Below are 23,159 nucleotides of genomic sequence, written 5' to 3' on the forward strand. Positions count from 1 at the left end.
ACCAGGACTCTGCTCTGTTCATATTTGTAATGTCTTATGGATTTAGTTATTATACCAGAATCCACATTTTATGTTGCAAGTACTCCATTCTTACTTGGCTAAATTCCTCTTCACATCTACTGTCCTAAGACAGGATTACTCACCACACACCTGCAGAGCAGATTGCAGTGACACCTGAAGAACGTAATTCACCTGTTCTCGAATAACAGTAGTTCCTTGAAACATGACTATGCTATAGAATAAACTGATTAATTTTATGCAATGCATGCAATATTAACCCCCTAATATTAATAAAATGAAATTATTTGCACATTTTACTGCTATAAATCTGAAATAAATCTTAAATCATGTTTCACAGTGTTGGTACTGCATTCAACTAAGCAAACAGTGAATAAGCAATAATGATTCAAAAAGCAGAAACATAATTTGAAGTGCTTTTGTTTCTTTGTTTCATGAAAGCATTTCTCAAAATAACTTCATTCTGAATGGAACTCATCAATGTGTGCTTATCCCCCCTTCCCTTTGCAAGCCTTCTCCAACTGGCTAAATGTGGTGACTGGAGCTTTTCGGATTAATTTTCCTTAAGTGACCTACTTTGCAGAGAAAGATAATCATGCATTTATAGCCTCTGGCACACTATTCAGGTCACAGATGGACAGATACCAAAGCTATTCCTCAGTGACTTACTGGGCTTGTAACTAATCCCCAGTGAGAAAGGAGATTGGCTTGATGTTAATTGGTCAGAATACCTAAATGTACAGAAGGAAGATCACTGACTCCTACTACAATTTTCAGAGGGTATCACAGTTAGGTTGAGTGGTACCAGCCAGCAGTTTATCTAGGAGTGTTTTGTGAAAGTGTTTGAATTACTGCATATCACAGATGTTGAATATCTGATTTTGAATCCTTTGCCTTGACAGTGGGGCACCATGTGGTGTTCTGACTGTGGACACATCTGATGTTACACATATGCCAGATACTGTCGCCAAAACCAAGGACAGGAGATTCAGGAGAGTTTTGACCTTTTGCTCACTAAAGGGTGCTTGAAATCCCGTGAAGAGTTGTCATTGTCAGACCCAAACCTCTGCTATGAAAGCTTTCTTTCCTTTCTCCCCCCTTGCCCTCCCCCCCACTTTTTTTTTCTTTCTTTTTGTATTGGCATGGTAGTTGAGCAAATAAAACTTGTGATTTGCTATTAGTCTTTAAAGGTCCCCTTTTTCTCTCTTGTATTTTGCACCAGTGTATATGCAAAACAGGTTGTCCTTGTGTTTTCAGATGTTCTGAAGTTTCACAAGGGAAATCACCAGGCTTTATTCTCTGTTAGGGTATTTTTAAAACTTCTATGTAACTTTTCATGCTGAAAAAGAGGCAACAAGCCAGAGTGTTAAGAAACTTTCATTTTTTGAAGGATTGCCTTGAAACTTTGGACCTGTCAGGCAGTCAGTGGTGTTAATTCTGACAAGGTTGCAAAAAATAACTGTTAAAATTGTGGCACTGCCAGCAAAGGGATGGATGGCTTTCAGAAGAAAACAAAACATGCATGCAGGTTGATTTCTTGCACCACAGGACTGCAAGTGTGTATGACTGGGTGTCCCTTGGTGTGTATATACAGCTTTCTACCACAGTGCTGGAAAGTGCTCTGGTAGAAATTACTGTTTGGATCAGTGTGATCACTGAGTAAGTGCACATATTTCAAGTGCTTTGTAGAGTACATAGTCTCAGAACACATGAGGGATGATTCAGATTAGGTTTAGATATTTACAGCTGTTAAGGCAACCTGTCAGGGCTGTGTATGTGTTTTCTATGATAGAATGCAGTGAGGGCAAAATCAATTCCTTTTAGCAGCAGGTCTTTCAGCCAGGCATTAAGTAAAAGGTTTCAGAGAGAAAGAGTATGTGCAACTCTCCTGTACCTATCCCAAGGGACTGTAGTGCACCTGTTCCACCACCAAAATTACAGCTATGTGCTTGAACCATTTCTGGGAACCCTTTACACTTTCCGTGTGTCCATCATCTTCTTGATCTGTGTGTTCCCTTTCACAGGGGTTAGCCTCAGCAGCTCCTCCTCCAAGGGACAATTTCACTGTGTCTAAATCATATATTTCCCAGTGTTTGCTCAGGAAGTGTTGGTAGATTTGAACCAATGTAGCTCTACAGATAGAGGCTTCAATGCAGATACTCTCAGTCTAACCTAAGAACAGCCTGCTGTAAGTGTGCCTTTATCTAGTTCTAATGTAATTAATATAAATCCAGTTTTAAACAAACTTATCCACAGACATAATTTCATTATCTTCTTTGTTGTTTTTCTTTATTTTTTTTCTTTTTTTTTTTTTTTTTTTAATACCAAGAAAGTGTTTGAGAAAAGAAAGTCAGAACAGCCAGGACTGTTTATGGGCTATTTTAATCAAATTATGATTTTATGAAAAAAAAAAAAAAAATTCACACCTTTGGGACTGTGTTTTCCAGTGTGATATCTGTTGAGAAGAAACAGGGTAAGTCTAAAGAGTTAGGAAGTTATTGTATATTACCAAATACAAAACTAGACTAATTTAAGTAATATGTTTCCATTTTATGGAGCTGTGGTAGAATTTAGAAGATACAGTAACAATTATTAGTACAAAAACCCAAAAACCAGTATATGCTACAAACAAGTCACACCAGCATTACAATAGGAAGGTTCCTGCTAATTATGTAGATCTCTTAAGGTAAAACTGTACTTAAGAGTACAGTTGAGAAATAATACTGATGCATTCCTATTGATAATAACCAATTGAAAAATAACCAGATCCAAAGAAAGCTTCTGGATTAGGGTAACCATAGCAGTAATAGAAAGTACGTGTTTCATATTTCATACTGACATTCCATTATGCAAGGAGTATCTTAAAGGCTCCTGGCTATTTTCTTGGGAGGCACTGTAGTAGAGCCACCAGGGAAGGATGAAAGTGATACACACCACAAATCACCCTCACATTATTGCTCATTGCTACCCGAGAGTCTGACTACTGGGTTCTTCATGGATTAGAAGGGTATCATTGTAGGTATACGCCTTATTAGATTTTAAAAAAAAAAATCCTTTCACTTCTTTAGGGTAATGAATGATCAGACAGTTCTCAGCCTTTGACTGTCTCAGGTACAGCTGTGTTACATCAGTTTGTGTGCATATATCTTCTGAGGCCAAAGATGAGTAGTAAAGCACATTTTGTAAGAGCATCACTGTCACATATTAACAATTTGCCAATAGCTAGTACTTGCCAGTAGTCCTGCAGGACTGCTAGATGGAACTCACTTGCATGAAACTATTGGATTGGATATTTGTTGGATCAGAACATCAGGAAGGAAGTATGAGTATACTAAAGAGATAGGTATTTTGACTATTCTTTCAATACAATTTGTTGATCTTTTTGGGCTACTGTAAGTGAAACTTAAATCTCATTAGAGGAGCAGAAGAGTGGACATAGTTACAGAAATTCATGCTTATATTCTTGATTATGGGAGTTTGTTCCCTGAGGAAGTGGGGTCATTACTTTTTAGTTTAGTCCTTTAAGATCTGAAGTGGTGAACGTCTAATAAGTTGTATTGTTAAATGCTAGAGCATATTCCACTTCTGGAGGAATTTTATTCCTGTTCAAGGGAATTGTTTAGAAGGAAATGCTGGACCATGGAAGAATCAGATAAAATATTTTAGTGACATAATACACATGAGCTGAATAGGTAATGAATGTTCCCTGGTGTCTGGTTAATTTTGAACACCTAAGGAGAATTTATAGGAGTAGTAATGTTTGAAATATGCTTTGATGGGATGGACTTTGCATATGCAGGAAGTGGAAGATAGAAACTAAGTGGACAAAACGATGACAGAATATTTAATTATACATATGTACAAAGTTCAAATAAATTTATGAACTTACATTCAAAATAGTAATGAATTATAATTAATTTCATATTATTAACAGATATATTTAAATATGTAATTATAATAATTCTTCCTACAATATAATTTTGGTCAGAGTTACAGATTTTTTTGTTTCAACAGATGCCTTTAATAGTGAGCTAATTAAACAAAATTAATTATTTTCTGTATGTACTGTCCATGACGGCATGCACCTCACATGCTGTTAGCATTATACAAGTACACATTAATGAGCTATTTGCATATAATGCATTCGCCTGATGTGTCTGAGATACTTTTCCCTTGCATACTGAGTATAAGGATATGGTCTGCAGATGATGGCAAACTAATTACCTGTGAAAATTAAAAGCCATGTGTTTGCTAAGAAGACAACTGAATTGTAAGCAGGAATTTTCCTTCTTAGGCTACTTCAGTAAACCTCAGCATCATCTTCCACTTTGAAGTAAAGTGGTAGTATATCCATCCTACCTGATCTCTACTTCTTTGCTGATATTAGTGAGGAAAAACATATTAAGAGTATTATGAAATGCAGGGTCTTTTGAATTTGCAAGAACAAATTAAATATGGTATTTAATAAAGAAAGTATATTTCAGGAATGGAAGACTTACATTAAGACAACAAAGCTGCGCTTCCAAAGCACTCAATTAACTCTCTTTAATCAAGTCAATGACAAATATTTTCCTACTACACATTTAATAAAGTAGTGGATTAAAAAAGCGCTTCCATTTAATGTGCATATATTAAGAGTGACTATATATATGTTCTTGAATTGTGTGCTGTTGCTTTTGGGAAGCTGATGTGGATTTCATGACCTTTAACATTTTATTTACAAATATACCCTGTTGAACTTGGAAGGTAGATGTTGTTTTCCAATAACAGTATTGCCTTTATTTTCTTAATTTATAGTTTTGATGATTTGAGTATTTAGATTCTAGTTTGGTTATTCTATTTGGTGGTATATTAGTTATATACCAAATATATCACATTTGGTTATTGTTAGTTATATAATGTTTTGTGTAATTCTCTTTTTGATGGATATTAAAAAAAAATTGTAAGACATTTAAAAAGCATAAAGGAAGAGATTTGAAAGTTCTGACCATTCTCATTCTGTCTGTGCAGTTCGACAATCAGCAAGCATTGGGAGGCAGAACTGGCCACGCTCAAGGGTAATAATGCTAAGCTCACAGCAGCCCTGCTGGAGTCCACTGCCAATGTGAAACAATGGAAACAGCAACTTGCTGCATATCAGGAGGAAGCAGAACGTCTTCATAAGCGGGTAAGTCAAGACAAATGGCCAGGATCCGTGAGGTGGAAGTACTAGTGACTATATTCACTTATTTTCAAGTAAAACAAGTTTACTGTTGCAGCTTCAGGTTAGTCTTTGAGACAAATGGATTCCTTAAAAACATTTCCTGCAGTTGGAAATTCTTTGCTTTGTAGGACTTCTTTTTCTGCAAAGGTTATTGTCACAAGAATTTATCAAACCTTATGACATGTTTGGCAGCTTTACTCTTTATTTGATGCCATCACATCTATTTCATTACATTCTCTGTAGCACTGAAGTCCAGTCACTTCTGCATTTAAGCCATTTAAGAAACTTGACATCAAATCTATAAGTTCAAGAAGCCTTACTGTAATGCTATCATATAACAAAGATGAACAGCCTACTGTCCTCCTTGCACAGGAAGGATTCTGAACAACACAAACACAACTGAAACCCAAGGTTTCAGTTATGCAAGTAGGGATCTGCACAGGAGGGACTGGGTGCTGTTGCCTTCATGGCAGATTTTGCAGAGGTCATTTGGCAAACCAGAAGTTAGTTCACAGTGGGGAGAGGAAGGACAATGTTTGAAGAAGGAATATAACATGCAATGTTGAAGTCTAAGTTATGAAAACAAGTATTCAATATCTAATTTTGCTTCTCTTTTCATACGTAACTCTCTATATTGTGTAGTCTATCAACCCTATCCATATGAATTTGTCATAGCTTAGGGCATATTTCTCTGCAAAGTGAAGGCACAAGTAACATGTGGGGAAGAAGGATGTCTTTGATGAAGCTTTATCACTTTTGTTAATAAGGGTTAGCTTAGAAAAAATCAAGGAGGTGTGCTTAACACTGAAGTGGTACTATTTACAAGGGCATGTAGTGATAGGACAAGGCTTCAAACTGAAAGGTGATAGATTTACATTAGCCATTAGGAAGAAATTCTTTACTGTGAGAGTGGTGAAGCACAGGAACAGATTGCCCTGAGAAGTTATGGATGCCCCATCCCTGGAAGTGTCCAAGGCCAGGTTGGATGGGGCTTTGAACAGCCTGGTCTAGTGGAAGGTATCCCTGCCCATGGCAGGGGAGGTTGGGATGAGATAATCTTTAAGGTCCATTCCAACCCACTATATGATTTTCTGATACTTATTTGAGAAAAAAATACAAAAAACCCAAACTAAACCACTGCAATTTTATGCATGAAAACAGGTTTCATGAGTATGTTGAAAAAGAAGGGTGAATATTGCAGACCTCTCCGTTTGGTTTTATATGCTATATTCACCTATAGGAAATAAGATATGGCAATTACAGCTAGCCAAATCCTGCAAAATCTATCTTTCAGACTTGTGCTGGACTTGTCTAACTGGAGGCTATTTGGGTAGTCCCAAGAATAATCCTGTATTCATCTGAGGTGTGAGAAATCCAGTGGGCTACACCTAACCTGTGTGGAAGAGAAACAAGAATACCCTACAGTTTAAGAAACCTAGGGAAATGGCCAGTTGTTGGGGCTGTCCTACACCTAGACTGACTTGCAGACAACACTCCTGAAGTCCTAGGCAAAGGATTTGATAGAAAAAGCAACAACTTCCAACAGACTGTAACTGTGCATGCCATAGCTGACTGGACAAGGCAAATGAAATGTAATTAAGACTGGTGCTTCTGGAAAAGTGCTTTCAGTTCAAGAAATTGGCAGCTGCTGACTAAACTTTGCTTCAGAAATGTTCCAGTCAAGCAGAAGCCTGTCATGTCTGTTTGTACAGAGGGAGACTGCCACTTCACCTGTCATTTCCTTTAAGCTTCTCAATTGGAAAAGTGGGAGTTGTAGCCTGTGCTCCAGGTTTGTGAATAGATGATAACAGCCACTGTTGATAAAATTATTTAAATTACAGCCTTGTATTAGAATTACTACAGTGCAAATGTTCAGGTGGATTTGAACACTAGATAGACTTTACAGTGAAGAACTCATTGCTAAAATGTGCACATAATAAGGTAGCATTCTTCCTGAAAAAAAGGTACAGCTTGCATTGCAAAGCTGAGACAATAAAATCCTTATAAGACCTGAGAGAGAAAAGTAATGCACAATAACAAGAGCTGTGTTTACCTTGGGAGATTCAACCAGACAAAACAGGCAAAGATCCCTTTATTTTTTTTAATGTTACTACCACTCTTGATCAAATCTTATTTAAAATCTATTATTGGAAAATAAAATTAATGAGAATAAAATTAATGAATATAGGAGGTTTTAGCATTTCATTTTGCTTTTATATGATACTACACTGAACAGTAGTAATTGAGTCTTTGAGGCTATATTCATTAATAGCTGATGATTTTTCATAACTTTTTTTCAGCAAATTTCCTGCAGTTATTTGTATTTCTGAGGAAACACAATATCCCATAGCAGAGTATTATCTACCCTATGCTCTTTTGATTGTTTCCATGTCTTTATTAGAGGATTCTGTAGCCTGTGACCTCAGGACTCGTTGATATCTCACAAAGAATATAGGAACACTCTGTGCCTAACTCCCTCTGAGAATGCCAGCAAATTACAATATAGTAGTTCATTGGGAGTACTGCCCTCTGTTGGAATTTCTTTTAGAGAAATGTGGACTTGGCTAACCCGATGAAATTGAATTCTCTAGACAAAATATGCATATAGTGTTAAAAAAAATCAATTTCAATCAGCTACCATACAGTGCAATGCAATACAAAAACTCTTCTAAACTGCATGCTGGAGACTGGTCTTTCAAATTTAATTAGTGCCTCACTTCAAAAAGAAACTGCAAGTCAGATGCTTCTTTCTTACGCAGATCAAAAATGTGCTGTTCAAATGGCAGATCTGGAGACTGTTGGTTACAGTACATATGGCTGCGAGTGTTCATTCCCTGTCTTGTGCCATCTTTCTGTGCAGTTTATCTGTTCAGTATAAGCATGTAGCTGCAGTTGATCCAAAAAAATGTTCCCCAAACTGGGATTAATCTCACCTGAGATTATGTATATATTATATATCAAGTCTAAATTATGTCCTGTCCTAGAAGGCAAGGGTAGCTCGTGTTCTTGTTAATAAATCCCTCGGGGCAGCTTAGAGTGAAAGGACACTGAATAGTCAGTGTCTATAAACGTGTGTGTATATATATATATGTGTAGGTTCACTGTGGGTCGGGGGATCCTTCAGGAGTCTTTGATGGTCTAAGTCGTTACAGCTGCTTATGATGCCAGTGCAGTTTAGTTCAATATGGCCCATTGTGGCCCATCTGCAGGGATGAGCCCCTTCAGGCACATATGTGTGTGCCTGATACTGCCCAGGGAGCTCTCTGCAGTTGGGTGTGTACTTGGCACATAGGCAGATTGCCCTCTGGATATTTGAGGCTTTAGCATTCCAGTCTCTGTTCCAGTATTACTTGTGGATAAATTCTTGTCCCCGGACCTGGGATGACTGAACAATAGCACGCCCTTTAGCTTATCTCATTCCAGTCACAATCCAAATTCCAGTTAGTAGGTGTATTTGGGGAGGGGTGAGGTTTGGTGGTCATAGATGAACAGCTGCTTCTTTGCAGTTAGCTAGGATGGGCAGAAGTCCTCCAATGATTTGAGCAGTGTTTACCCCTTGACAATTTCAGTCTAAGACAGTAATCTTTTTTTCCTACTAATTCTTGTAGAGACAAAATCATGAAGAGTAAGTGTCCCATTCTTAAGGGAACAGTCTAAGGTTGCTTCTCTTTCTTTAGTTTTTTTTGGTTTGGTTTGGTTTGGTTTTTGGTTTTTTTGTTTTGTTTTGTTTTGTTTTGTTTTTTTTGCCATCTCTAGGTCTAAGGTTTACTCATCTATCAGTTCAGTTTTTTGTGTTAACCTACACTTATTTTCTTTCTCTGCGGTCTTTATCTTCCTTCTTCCATTTGTTCTCTGCCTAGAGTTGAGATAAAACAGAATACAGATTCAGTGTGGCTGAGTGAAGCATTCTCAATAAATTAAAGTTTTGTGCTTTTTCCTGATACATTCTAAGCTTAATTCAGAAACACTGTATTTGATATTTTGCCAGACAGTTTATTTTTCAGAAGTTTGCTAAATGGGTGTATGGATTTTTCCCTCTCAAATACAAAGAGATAATTCTACGAAAATATGAAGCCTAGTCACGAGCTTAACTTGGAGCTCTCAGCCTTCTCTAATCTGCTCAGAAACGACAAAAAATATTCCTTAAATGGGGCTGGTGAGCACTCCTACACACCTTGCATAGCTTTTTGACATCAAAAGGGATTGATGATTTTAGAACAGCTCAGTAACAGAAAGAAAAACCCTGAAGTAAGCTACTTCAGACAAATAGAATAGCATGGGCCCTAACATTAATCCTGATACCACAAAGAGGAAAAGATTGAATGATGATATAAATTATGGAAACTAACCCAAAGTTCTGTCTTTGTCATGTTAAAAATGAAAATTATTAATTTTTTCATGCACACTATCTGCTAAAGTAAATCATCCTATGACACTGGGCAATAGCACAAAGTAATAACACCAGTGCATAATAATAAGAGCTGCAGTACTTGAAGATCATTCATCTTCAGGAAAAGATAAAAAGAGATGAAGGAAAGTGATCAAGCTCCTGGGTATTCATGAAAGAACAGAAAGGTAAACTCTTGAATTCTAACTTGTTATTTTACAAGAATTTCCCAGAAAATAAGATAAAAAATAGGCTATTGTGTTCTTTCATTCAATGAATCAAATGAGTGTGAGATATCCTATGTAGTTATTAAAACCATCTGACAAATAACAGACCATGGTTTTTCTATTGTTGGAAGAAATTTTAAAATGGATATTGAAAAATTGCATGAGCATTCCAAAATAAAACCATGGTCATTTTATTGGCCTGTTTCTGTGTCACCTAAAGAAAACAACAGTCTGTAAAAGGAGTTGTGAAATTTTGCAACAAGTATGTAATGCTGTATAAACCATCTGTTGGGATTATCTATAGAAAATCTTTGCAGACTCTTTAGAAGTAACCTCCACATTTCCATTAGCTGCATTAATATTTGAATAGCCAAAACTAACTTTTGAATATGCAAATGTGATGTGATGAAGTTGTCTTCTGAATTGAAGGCCATAAAATGGACTTCATATTCGCTGAGAAGTCTTGTTAGCAGCCCTGTGACTACTGTAGAGAACTGTTGGGTTTTAAGCGCCCAAGGAAGAGTGTTATCTAAGAGTGTAAATATGAAGGAAGGTGACAGAAAGCATGCTAACAAGGAATTTATGAATGGAGTTCTGATCCAAAAAATTATTGGTAATTCACCTTTCCTATGTGATGTCTATATCTTGTAATTCTTTCTTTAAGACTGTGTCCCTCCTACTGAACAATTCAAATTTTGCTTTGAATAAATTTTGAATAAATTAGGTTTGATTGATTAAAGAAAAGAAGGTTAACCATGTATAATCTTCTCCTTAAGATACTGTAATTAGCATATGTTTATATAACAGCTTTGTACTTTTTGTTTGCCATGAAAATAGATGACCACTTTTTTGCATGGCATTAGGGGATACCAAAGGAAAGAATACAAGCCTTTTATTTCAGACAATATGTTGGAGTTTTTTTCTCAAATATACATTTTAGTCCCTAGAATATCCATTTCAGCTGTCATAAGTGCTATATTGTTTTTGAAATGGTGTGTATTGTCAGTCTTTAGACTGTCAGAGCATTTTTTAGGAGAAGAGCTCTGAAACCCAGCACATATTTTAATCTCCCTTTGTGTCCATGTTTCCTAGTACAGATAATCCACCTAGCATTCACGAAGATTCAACTCTTGATTGATAATTACACTCTAATAAAAAGATGGTATTTTTTCAGACAGAGCAGCTTTATCAGGTTATGTTCCTTGAATCAAAATGTGAATTTGCTTTTTTTTTTTTTTTTTTTTTTTTTTAATTTATGGTGGATTTAAATATTTTTGGTCTTCTTCAGTTTGCCTTAACTTGTTTTTAGAGAAGATTTGCATTTAGAGCCCAAGACTGTTTTGTTAACGTTCTTTTTTTTTTTTTCCTGGGAATTCACTTTCACAGAATGTGTCAGATACAAGATAATAATTTGAAAAAAAAACAACCCAAAAACCAAACAAACCACTAACTAAGCTACTCTGACACTGGCTAATAAAATAATTTTTCACGGAAGTGTTCTGTCAACCCCATCTTCTTATTTCCAGAAAATCCTAAGAAAAGTGTTAAGATACGTTTATCTGCAAGTTATAAAAGCATGCTTTGTGGAGGCATTTGAAAAGATGTTTACATAGTTAAAACTTGCTGAATGAAATACATCCTATAATTCCAAAACTCCACAGAAGAATAAGAAAATGACTGTATTTAGATCCTCAGGACTGAAGGATGTTTGTCATTGCACGTGTTTCATTAACTGGCCAGGTGACTGGAAAAAGTATTTGCTAATTAGATTGTAGGGAGAGGGATGTGCGTTGAACTTAGTATTACTTTATCAATTGTCAATAATAATGCATGGATGAAGGTCAAATCATTAATTCTAGTAAACCTGTCGTATTTTTAAAGATCCCTATTACAGTTTCATTGCTTTCTTCACAAAAATCAAGCAGATGGTAGGTTATTCCTACTTCATCTGTAAAGAAATGAGGAAAACATTTTGGTATTTCTGTGGCTTAAGGCATCACTGCCCACAGACAGAAATGTGTCTTTTTCAGCAAAATCTTTTAAGTGTTTTTCTCTGTTGAAAAAAGTAATAAATTGCTAGTAGTGCACAACACTGACCCTCAGGTTATTATTTTATCTATGGGTAAATCTTGAAAAACTACAATAATTAATTTCCTGTCAGAAGTGATTTATATGAATAATAGCGTTGTGTGCTTTTTGTTCCTTCAGAATCAGCCTTGAAAAGTAATTTTCCTTGTTTTCTGCATTTTTACATTTCTTAACGCAAAAATCTTTCCAGAATTTTTTATTCTTGAAACCTACACTGGAATAATTTTTATGATTAGCTTGGTGCATGCTGTTGTGCTTCTTAGTACTGTCTACAATTATGAATTGAGAAGTTTTCTCTGCATATATTATGTGAAACTTTATGCAGTTATCCACAGTTTTGCTGGTCCATGAAATAGCATTTCTCTTCTCCTTATGGGAAGCAAAGGGCTCCTTTTTCTTTGGGGGAAGTTCATCTTCAATTATTGATGAAACTATAGTGTCACAGTCATAGTTATGATCCTTTTAGGAATGTAACTTAATCAGATAAAAATACACAGATGATTCTTAAATTCAGTCTTGCATGGGAGCACTCTGTATGTCCTGCACTGTAGCTTGGCCTAGTAAATTTTGGATATTGCATCTACAGTAAATAAAAGACAGAAAAATACAATATAGAAACGATGAGTTAGTAGTGTCAGGTACAGAAAACAGGGTACAGGCACACTGAATATATGCTGCTAATATGAGTAAAAAACTTTCTGGACAGATGGGCCCAGAGAGTGGTGGCGAGGGGAGTGACACCCAGCTGGTGTCCAGTCACCAGGGCTGCTCCCCAGGGCACAGCCTGGGGCCAGTCCTGTTTAATATCTTTATCAGTGATCTGAATGAAGGGATCAGGTGTACCCTCAGGCAGTTTGCAGGTGGCACCAGTGTGGGTGGAGTGCCGACCTGCTGGAGGGCAGGAGAGCTCTGCAGAGGGATGTGGGCAGACTGGATCATGGGCTGAGGCCAGTGGTGTGAGGGTCAACAAGGGCCAGGGCTGGGTCCTGCCCTTGGCTCACAACAGCCCCAGGCAGGGCCACAGGCTGGGACAGAGGGGCTGGAAAGGACCTGGGGGTGCTGGTGACAGTGACTGAACATGAGCCAGGCTGTGCCCAGGGGGCCAAGAAGGCCAATGGCATCCTGGCCTGGGTCAGCAATGGTGTGGGCAGCAGGAGCAGGGCAGGGATTGTCCCCTGTGCTGGGCACTGCTGAGGCCACACCTCGAGTGCTGTGTCCAGCTCTGGGCCCCTCAGTTCAGGAAGCTTATTTTGGTGCTGGAACGAATCTAGAGAAGTGCAGTGGTGCTGGTGAAGGGTCTGGAGCACAAGTCCACACAAGGTGTGGGGAACAACTGAGGCAGCTGGGGGTGTTTAGCCTGGAGAAAAGGAGACTCAGAAGACTTTATCATTCTCCACAGCTGCCTGAAAGGAGACTGTAGGTGGGGGTTGTTCTCTTCACCCAAATAACAAGCAAAAGGACCAGGGAAAACTGCCTTGAGTTGTGCCTGTTAATTAATTTTAATTTTAATTTAGTTAGTAGAAAAACTTTTTTCACAAAAAGGGTTGTCAAGCATTGGAACAGGCTGTCCAGGGAAGTGGTGTAGTCTCCATCCTTGGAGGTGTTTGAGAGACCTCGAGATGTACTTGGAGACGTGGCTTAGTCATGGGATAAGCATTGGACTCAGTGATCTTAAGGATCTTCTCCAGCCCGAATTATTCTACAGCTGTGCAACATATTCTGTGTTCTAGATGGATTCTGTGTTCTAGATGGAATCTGTCTTGCTTTGCCTTTCTGTAAAAGTTGGAATAATTTCTGTATGTAGTTAAAAATGATTTTCATGATCTCTTGGAACTGAATTGTACATCTCAAGAAAGTGGTTTGAAAAAATTAATCCAGCTGGAGCAAATGCAGCGCAGAATCATTTAGTCAATAATTGCTTGGGGCAGGTCACCACTCAAAATATTTTTGTCATTCCTACATCTTTGCTTCTGTCTACCTGAAGTCTCCACTTGCAAAGTAGTTTTCTGTGCTCAGAATTTTCTTGAGAGTCTTTTCAGTTTTCTGAAGCTCTGGGCAGTCACTGTCTTAAGCTCGCACCAAGGCTGTTACTCTTTGTGGTGTTATGGGGCCTGAAGCCTGACTCCTCCAGTCTTCCCAGCAGCCCAGTATGCTAGGTCTGTGCTGCAATGAAAACCTCTTCCTGGAGTCCTCCTGCATTTCTAGGTTGTTGGACCTAGACTAACACTTCCAGAAAACTCTAGGATGGCTTCTGCTGAGAGGGTCTAGGCCAGAGGAAGTTGCCTTGCTGTTCTACTTCAGCTGATGTATTTCACACTGAAGTAGGCATTTAAGTATAATGCCATCCACATGCTAGAAGAGTTTGTACACTAAATAGTTACTAGAAAGTCTTTTCGGAATATTGTTCTTATATGCAATCCTTACCTGGATGATAAATGCAAAATGAAGAAACAGAGGCTAAGAACAGTATCTTTTTTTTCTTTTGTAGTCTCAAATACTAAGCCAGAGTTATTGACATTTTCAGATATGCAAGTCAGTGCAGTCTTATGGTAGCACAATAGCAGGACTTTGTTTAGTCAGTTACTGTTCAAAGACTGTTCTTTCAGTCTGAATTCTGTACTCAAAATGAACTATAATCACAGGTACATTGCTGGATACTGCTGTGCAAGGGTTTGAAGGATTGATTGAGCCTTCTTTTAAGCCTGAAACCCTGAATGAGGAGGTGTCCATGATAATAGCCTGTGGGAGGGTCAGGCTAAAGCACTTTAACTTCCTTGTATGCCCCCTTCTGTGCATAATGCATAAACAGTTACTTGTAATGATTTTTGGACCAGTGGTCATGGGAAAATTAAATGCAATTTGAAACAAGAAACAGAACAAGTAAACGCTATCCAGATTTTTGCCTAGAGCTTTATCTTTTGTTACTTCTGTTTTCAATTGCATATTCTTTATATTACATCATTTTCCTGCCCATCTTACTCTACAGATCTTTTTGAAAGGGTCAAAATACATTTTGCTTCTTTATAGGTACTTTCAAGAAGATAAAAACATGAAAATATTTGACATCTTTTCAGATCTCTGTAGGAGTGGGCATTTAAATAAGACCAATTAAAGTTTTTAAATTGAGTTTGTTCTTTCCCAACTGACTGAGTTTTCATCAACAGTATACAAAACAGTTGAACGTTATTCTCGTGCATAATCAGTAAGAGATGGATGTTTGCCCAAAGAAAAGCTGGACTAGAGTAAGACATTACAGCCCTTTTAGTGCTGTTAATTAATTGTCCTTCTGATAGCAGTTGTCTCTGTTGGCAAGAAGGTTGTGGGAGCACGGCCTGTTCTGCTTAAACATAATCATCTGTGTTTGCTTAAGCACTTTCAGTAAGTGCGTTGTGTTAGTGTGGACCAGAGTGTACTTGGGAGTATCCACATGAGCTGTGCACCTGACAGGGCTGCTGCAGGACGTGTTTTTAAGCAGCAATAATAGCTGCAGCCTAGAACAGTGCAATTTCATCCAACATTCTGATTCATCCTTGGATTCCAAGCTTGCACTAATACATGCATCCACTCTATGTGTACCACCCAAGAGGAAACCACATGGAGAACAGTGGGAGTCCAAGTACTTCTTCAGGCACAGGAGGAGAGACCTCTGCAGGCTTGCTTCAAGGTGTGAGGTAGTAGGACAGAGGTAGTTTGGGGACTGGGCTTACTTTTGTCTCTCCAGCTGAGGTTTTGTGTAAGTGAGCATTCTCTGCTGGTGCCTGGTAAGGGCCAGTGCAACAGTTCTGAAAGAGAGACTGGCTTCTTGGAAGTTACTATTCAAAATCTCAGCAGGAAAGTTTGGAAATGTTTGAGAAGTTAAACATCAGAAGGGCTGAAGGTGAAAGGGGTGAATGAGTTTGACAGTTCCAGCAAAACTTAGGAAGGAGCTAGAGCTCTTCATAAACCTGCAGTGTCTGAATTGTCGCAATTCTGCTTGACAGTGAAGGATTCTTGACTGGAGAAGACCCTGAGGAAGCAAATGTGACCTCAAAATTGGCACTGTTTTGAGCAGGAGGCCTTGGCCAGATGGCCAGCAGTCCCTTTCCAGCCTAAATTTCTCTGTGCCTTTCTGATTCTTGCTCTCCTTAGATGCTAGGTCAGACACTGTGCAGACATAGGTTTGTCCTTGTCGATGTGTTCCAGTTCTTGTTTGTGTAATTGCAGTGGTGAACACTGTAACAGTATTATAAAAATCTAAACACAGATATAGATGTGTAATTGAGAAAATCTTCTAAGTCTTCAGTTGTAATGCTCAGTGGCATATAAAAGAAAGCAAATTACTATTCCTTTTTTCATGAGCACTAGTATTCCTTTTGGGACAATACCAGCAAATAAGGAAGTTCTTTGGGGAGGATGGGGTATGTTGCATTACCAAGCTATATCCTATTCCCTCATGCCTTTTACCCCCTGCCAAGAATTTGTTCTGATCTCAGTTCTCTCCATTATAAACCTCATGTGCAAAAATTTCTAACCAATAGCTTTCCAGCAGAAGAACCTGGATTCATCATAGCTGTTGCAGAGGAGAGGTTTGTGGTCTGTGATTCAGAAAGGAGAACTTGTTTGAATTTCTTGCATTTCATCTTGACTTGCCTTGGACTTGATTCAGTAATCTACCTTTTAAACCTACAAATAGTTCAGAGTCTGAAATTACTGGTACCACAGTGGCTTTATTAGCTAGGGGACATTGGTGCTGGAGAGCAGCAACTTTGATTCCCTGAGATAATATTTTACCTAAGAAATGAAATTGTCTTGGAAAATGTCTGCCCTCTGTCTAATGGCTACCTCTTCAAGAATATTAAATTGAGTGTTAGAGGTTTTTGTTGCAGAATTAACTAGTACTTTGTTCAAAGGAGTTTTGGGGCCAGGTTTGTAGGTACATGGTAGAGCTCTGTTGAAAAATATGTATTAGGATTGACAGGCTCATAACTTCTGGGGAAAAATTCGTCATTAGGTTTTCATTTTTATACAAAAATGTTTTAGTGCACACATCCAGGCAGACATGTGGTGTGAGAGCTCTCTAATATTCTTACCTGTAATGTGAGAGGTACATGAACAGAGACTTTTCTGTGTAGATTCCAGCTGCATGGGTTTTATTTCTTTGATGCAGAAGCTGTTTTTTGAAAACTATTTTTTAAAAGCTGTTTATCTGTGAGTGGCAGAATATTAGCATCCTTTTGATTATAAAATAAAACAAAAGTGCCTACCACTGCCAGGTATCTTAACTTATCCAAGGCAGATGGAGCATGCTTGCTGTCTGCTGATAAACGGGGAACTGAGCAAATCCAAATTGTGACATTAGCTGTTGCCTTTGTGACTGAGAGATGTGCACCTTTACTAGGGAAAGTTAAAATTTGGCAGCTGAACTTCAGTGGCTGAGTGTCTGCTATTACACTGTTGATGCCGAGTCAGAAAGTGATGCTGTGAAATGTTAATTGGCTTTCTAGGAAGTGTGTGAACATTGTGGCTTTTAGTAAAGTGGTATAACATTAAAAAGTGTCAGATGGAGAGGTTAGTTAGACAGATCTGTGTTTAGTCATCAAGTGGTAATTCAGAACTTTCTTAAAACTTTCAATAACTAGTGTAAGTTTTAATTAGTGTTCTTTTCAGCCTATAACAAATTAATTTTTTTTTTGTTTCCAGGAGTTCATAGCAACCACTTACATAACAATATATTATGGAATGTTATGCTCACTTTGTAAGAACATCTTCACCATTTTAATCAACAAAAGTCATCCAGAAGTTAGTGTGTATATCAAAAGCAGCTATTGACGCAAAGAAGTAATAGTACCTTGAATATGTTGAAATTAATTCTGTATATATTTCTTCTACTTATTTCAACAGGTGACTGAGCTAGAGTGTGTGAGCAGTCAAGCCAATGCAGTCCACACACATAAAACAGAATTAAACCAGACAATACAGGAATTAGAGTCTACACTGAAGAAAAAAGAAGAGGTATCGGCTAACATTTATTTTGGACTTTTCTATAATATAATTTCTAAAGCCTTTCAATATTAAGCTTGTGATGGCTGCTAGATACTGAATTATTTACTTTAAATGTTACAAAGTAAATACTTTTCCAGCTTCTTTGAAATTTTTCATTTATATAATTACATCGGTCCATTTATATAATTACATCTGTCCAAAATAGAGCTGGATATCTGCATAGCGACAAAAAAAGTATCATGTTTTCCTGTTTGCTTTTACCAAACATTTCTCTTTACAAAAGTAAGTCGTAAGTGCTTTTCACAGGGCAGTCATCACACTGATGTAGTCTAGAATCCCTAAGAGGGGAAGCTGTTGTAGGCATGCTTTCCTTTTTTCTGGAGATCAGGGTTTGAAACAAGGAATCGATCAATGCTTTTGCCCAGCCAGTCTATTTTTCAGCCTCTGTTAATAAAGCTGACCTTTATGGTCCATAAGATCAGCAATTTCCTTAAACACATGCCAAGCCCCTGGCCTGAAACTTGGTATTTATTGTGCCATGTGCCTTGGCCTGGACCAGCAGTGAGTAAATGAAAGAACTGGAGTAACAGCTGCATTGGCATAGCTCCTAGAAGAAAGCATATCTGTGCCACAGAAGGGTCAAGAATCACCTTTTTATGGCTGGAATAAGGAGATGGAAGCAGCTGCATGGGAAGAATTATTTTCCCCATATAAGAGACCATGGGCGTTGGTGTGTGTGCTTGGAGGGGCAGTGTGACTTGCCAAGCCTTCCCTCAGTGCTGTGAGGTCTTTCCAAGGAGGATGAAAGAGAGGCACAGTCATTACAGAATATCCCCTCAAAATGGAACAAAGCCTTTTCCAAACTCCCTCATACTTTATTAGATTAGGCTCAGCTTGGTAATGTTTCCCATTTTGTTGCCCATTTGCTTTTGAATTATGCTGAGCTGTTGGCAGTAAAGAAATCTTGACAAAAGGAGTTCTGGAAGGTGAATATGCCTGTCTGGACAAGAGTACTTAATAGTTTTGATACCTTTTAGTTTCATTAACTGTTTTTATTCTTGTCTCCTGAAAGTAAGCTAAGAACTTACTCTTAGCTTTTATTCTTGTCTCCTGAAAGTAAGCTAAGAACAGGTTTCTCTTCTGTTCATTTTTTCACCTATATTTCTTATTTTTATAGCTTATTATTTTCGAATTGCTAAATTAAAGATGCCATTTCTTTTAGATTCTCTTTTTACAGAAATCAACCAAAACAGGCTTTTTTTTCTGATGTTCAGCCCTGCTGCTGGTGACATAATAAGCAGTTTAAATTTGAAAATAGGATTTTTTCTTGAAAAATGGGAAAAGGATAGATTCTAATGGAATTTAAAGTATAAATTTGGTTTTTTAATTACAAGGGACCGCAATTTTTCGGTCAAAAATTATTTCATATCTCTTTGGGGGGAAAAGAAAACTTGGACTTTTACTAAAGAAAATGCTTATGTTTATTACTGTTCATTCACAATGGAGTTGCTGTTTTGGGACTGTGATTCAGAAGTTCTGGGAGCAAGGCTTACACTTCATGTTCTCTGATGGGCAGTAGCCAACTGCCAGTTTTGTTATTGTTGCAATGACTTGCTCAGAAGATGAAGAGGCAGCAGCCAGATTACCAGCACCAAGACCAAGCCAGGTAACACGTTGCTAGCATGGTTGTTTCTTCTCCCTTAGGAAATAGAAGGATTGAAACAAGAGATTGAAAATGCCAGAGAGCTCCAGGCACAGAGGGATTCTCTGACCCAGAAGTTACAGGTGAGCTATAGTGCATCATCTTAATTCAGAGAAAATGGAAAAAATTGTCAGCAAGTGAGCAGTTCACATGTGCAACTTGTGCTATATTCACTGAACGTGTCAGATGAATGTGTAAGTTAGACCAACCTGAAGTTGTTTTGTTGGGATGACCCTTAGGAATTTGTACCAAAATTTCTATCTGCTGTAAATTGCTGTTTTTATCTGAGGAAACAGATCAACATTGCTTTTACAAGTCCACAGAGTATTCTCAGGTTAGCAAACATCCTTCACTGATACATGTCCTGGTCAGTTCTGGTGTGATTTTCACAGTAGTGTCTTCCCATAGTTTTTGCATGCCACTGAAACTGTGTGTGTCATCAGCCTGAGATGAGTTTGTGTACAGCTTTTAAACCTGCCCTGAGAAAGTACGGGGTTAAAGTGCTCTTGTGTAGTACAGCCTTTAAAAACACATACTTTCTACATTTTCTTGGAATTATTTAGAAACATTGTGCTTTAATTGGTTTTTAGCAGTTGTTTCTTACTGTGTGTAATGCCAGATACCTGAGGCTGCTGGAACTTATATTCTTTCCTTACATCCTCCCTTCCTCCATCTGAGCTCTTGCCTGTCTGTTGCTGCACTGACCAGCCAGCACATGGCCACATTCCTTGTCATACCTCTGGAATGAGGCTGACCAAAAGCTTAGGTGGATTGCACTTTGGTTCAGCCTTCAGAGTTTTGAAAGAACTGGAAAATTCAGGCTTTAAATAGCTCCAGCTGTAAAATTCTGAAAGGGGATCCTCTCTGTTCTGTGGCTTAGCATGCTGAAAGCAAGCCCCATCAGATCACAGCCACAGTTTTAAAATCATTAGGCAAGTATTGTTTGAAATGCATGGCATGAATTGGAACCTCTATGAATCCAATTTTAACCTACAGAATAAACCACTAAAGATCAAAATGAGTCTAATAATTTTTCTCCATTCTTACCTCAACTTGTTTGTACAAAGTATGTTATTACTTTGAAGAGCATTTTGAGTACACCTGACCTTGCCTGTTCCAAAAATGGTTGCTAGCTTTAGGCTAAAAATACAAGTTTTCATCTGAACAGGCATTTATGTGAGACACTAAAAAGAAACATTATAATGAGAGTTGGAAATTGTTCTAACAGTACAAATGCAGTAATTTCATTGTAAGATCATATGAAAAGTAACAGTGAGCCAGGAATTATCTATCCTTAGCAAGCAGAATTATGAGACTAGTAAGAGATGAAAGATTAGAAAATGGTGAATTTTTATTAAAATTTTACTTTATACACACACATATATATATATATATATAAGGTATACATATATATACACCTTATTTTGATATATGTATATATAAGTGATTGAGAGCAGTCCCGGAGAGAAGGAGTTGGGGTTGATGGTAGATGAAAAATTCAACACTAACCAGCATTGAGTGCTCAGAGCCCAGAGAGCCAAACGTGTCCTGGGCTGCATCCAGAGCAGTGTGGGCAGCAGGGCCAGGGAGGGGATTGTGCCCCTCTGCTCTGCTCTGCTGAGAGCCCACCTGCAGGGCTGCATCAGCTCTGGGGCACAGGAGGGTCACAGCACAGGAAAGACATGGACCTGTTGGAGTGGGTCCAGAGGAGGCCATGGAGCTGATAAGACTGGAGCACCTCCCTTATGAAGACAGGCTGAGAAAGTTGGAATTGTTCTGCCTGGAGAAGAGAAGGTTGCATGGAGACCTCATAACAACCTTCCAATGTCTGAAAGTGGCCTACTAGGGAGGCAGAGAGGGGCTCTTCATCAGGAACTGCAGTGAAAGGACAAGGAGTGATGTCTTCAAACTGGAAGAATGTAGTTTCAGATTAGATACTAGGATGAAATTCTATATGGTGATGGTGGTGAGGAACTGCTTCAGGTTACCCAAAAAAGTTATGGATGTCCCATCCCTGGAAATGTCCGAGGCTAGGTTGGAGGGCACTTTGAGCAGCCTTATCTAGGGGAAAGCATTCCTGCCCATGACAAAGGGTTGAAACCCTTTTTTGGGTTGTTTTAAGGTCCCTTCTAACCTAATCCATTTTATGATTCTGTGATTCTTTAATCACCAAATGTGTATATTTTGTATATATATCACATTGTAAGTGATCTGTTTCTGGAAATGGTTCTATACAGTTCTATTCAAGTAAATTTAAAGGATCACTTAGGAACTGAATTAAAAGGTGCCTTTATTAAGCTTAAACTTAATTACTGCCCTGATGCTGCCTAGGAAAAAGATCTTGAGTCTGTGCTTCACTGTAATTGTCTTGCTTTGATTGTACTGGTGTTCTCTGAGCTACTTCACCCTGCATTTCTCACATAATTTGCTATAGCTTCATACTGTCTCATATATGTTCACTTACCTGACTCATCATTTATTTTCAGAGTTATTCTCCCCAGGGCTCATATCTGTTTCTCTCACTCTTTGTTCCTGTGCTTTATTTTTCCCTCTTGTGCTTTGCCAATGGATTATGTAACTTTAAAATATTTTGGTTAAAAACCTCTATGAAAAATACATGCAAAGAAATTAGAATTTCAAGGTGTATTGCATTTCTGATATACACATATCAGGAATTAATTAGGTATCAGTCTTTGGCAAAATCTAGTGAAGAACAATATGTTATCACTGTGAAGGTTAAGTATTGAGGTCCTTTTAAATAGTTCCATTAGTAATGTAGAGAAGTCTTATCAGTGAGTCATGATCAGTGTGACTCTCACAGTAGGTCAGAATATCTTTATTAATATGGCTGATTCCTAAATATAGCTGTTGTGTATGGTTTGAATATTTTATTCCAATTCTTGCACTGAATTCTGCAAAAGGTTGTTACAGTGCAAACAACAAAAAGAACTAGTAATGATTTATTTATTCTGTAATAGAAAACAATGTGAGAAATTACTACGTCTGATGAAAGAAGAGCTTGAAAATCCAAATCTAAAAAAACCAAGTGCAAAATACATTCTATAAAGGGTCTGAATGTATCAAAGAGTCAATTTATTGTTGGATGAGATCAACTGGGAAATGGCACAGCTAGGGGAATAAAATACATTACATGTAATCTACCTCTTCCAATCAAGAAGGAAGTTTTGAAGTTGACTGATTTGAAACAGGGAACTGCACAGGACCTAGACATGAGGTTACAATGCAATAACATTACAGAAAGCATTAATACTAATTTAGGGTAAATATGCTTAAAGGTCAAACATAAATTTAAGAAGCAGCGTTTTCTTTCCAGAAATTAAGAGCAAGAGCTTCTGGCATGTTTCATTCATCTGAGAAGGGCCTGAAAGGTGTTCTTCAGTGCTAGATACAGGCCAACAGAATGCTCTATTCGGGCCCAGATGTCACAATATAAAGCCATATAAGTATCTATAGATTTGTCCCAAAGTGGTCTGTTTCATCACTCGCTTGCCTGCTTACAGGAATTAATTATGAGGTAAGAGCAGTGGCAAG

At 37.9% G+C, this 23,159-nt stretch overlaps 1 protein-coding gene across 1 annotated transcript in view; it reads left to right on the plus strand.

Moving 5' to 3' along the window:
• Positions 1-23,159, plus strand: part of HOMER1 (homer scaffold protein 1) — an 85,570-nt gene that overhangs the window by 59,755 nt on the left and 2,656 nt on the right. The window contains exons 6-8 of the mRNA XM_066338894.1: positions 5,029-5,185; positions 17,804-17,914; positions 19,610-19,690. Of these exons, the coding sequence (XP_066194991.1) occupies positions 5,029-5,185; positions 17,804-17,914; positions 19,610-19,690 (349 nt within the window). The remainder of the gene's footprint in view (positions 1-5,028; positions 5,186-17,803; positions 17,915-19,609; positions 19,691-23,159) is intronic.

The sequence above is a fragment of the Sylvia atricapilla genome, chromosome Z (assembly GCF_009819655.1).
Source record: "Sylvia atricapilla isolate bSylAtr1 chromosome Z, bSylAtr1.pri, whole genome shotgun sequence".
NCBI lineage: Eukaryota > Metazoa > Chordata > Aves > Passeriformes > Sylviidae > Sylvia > Sylvia atricapilla.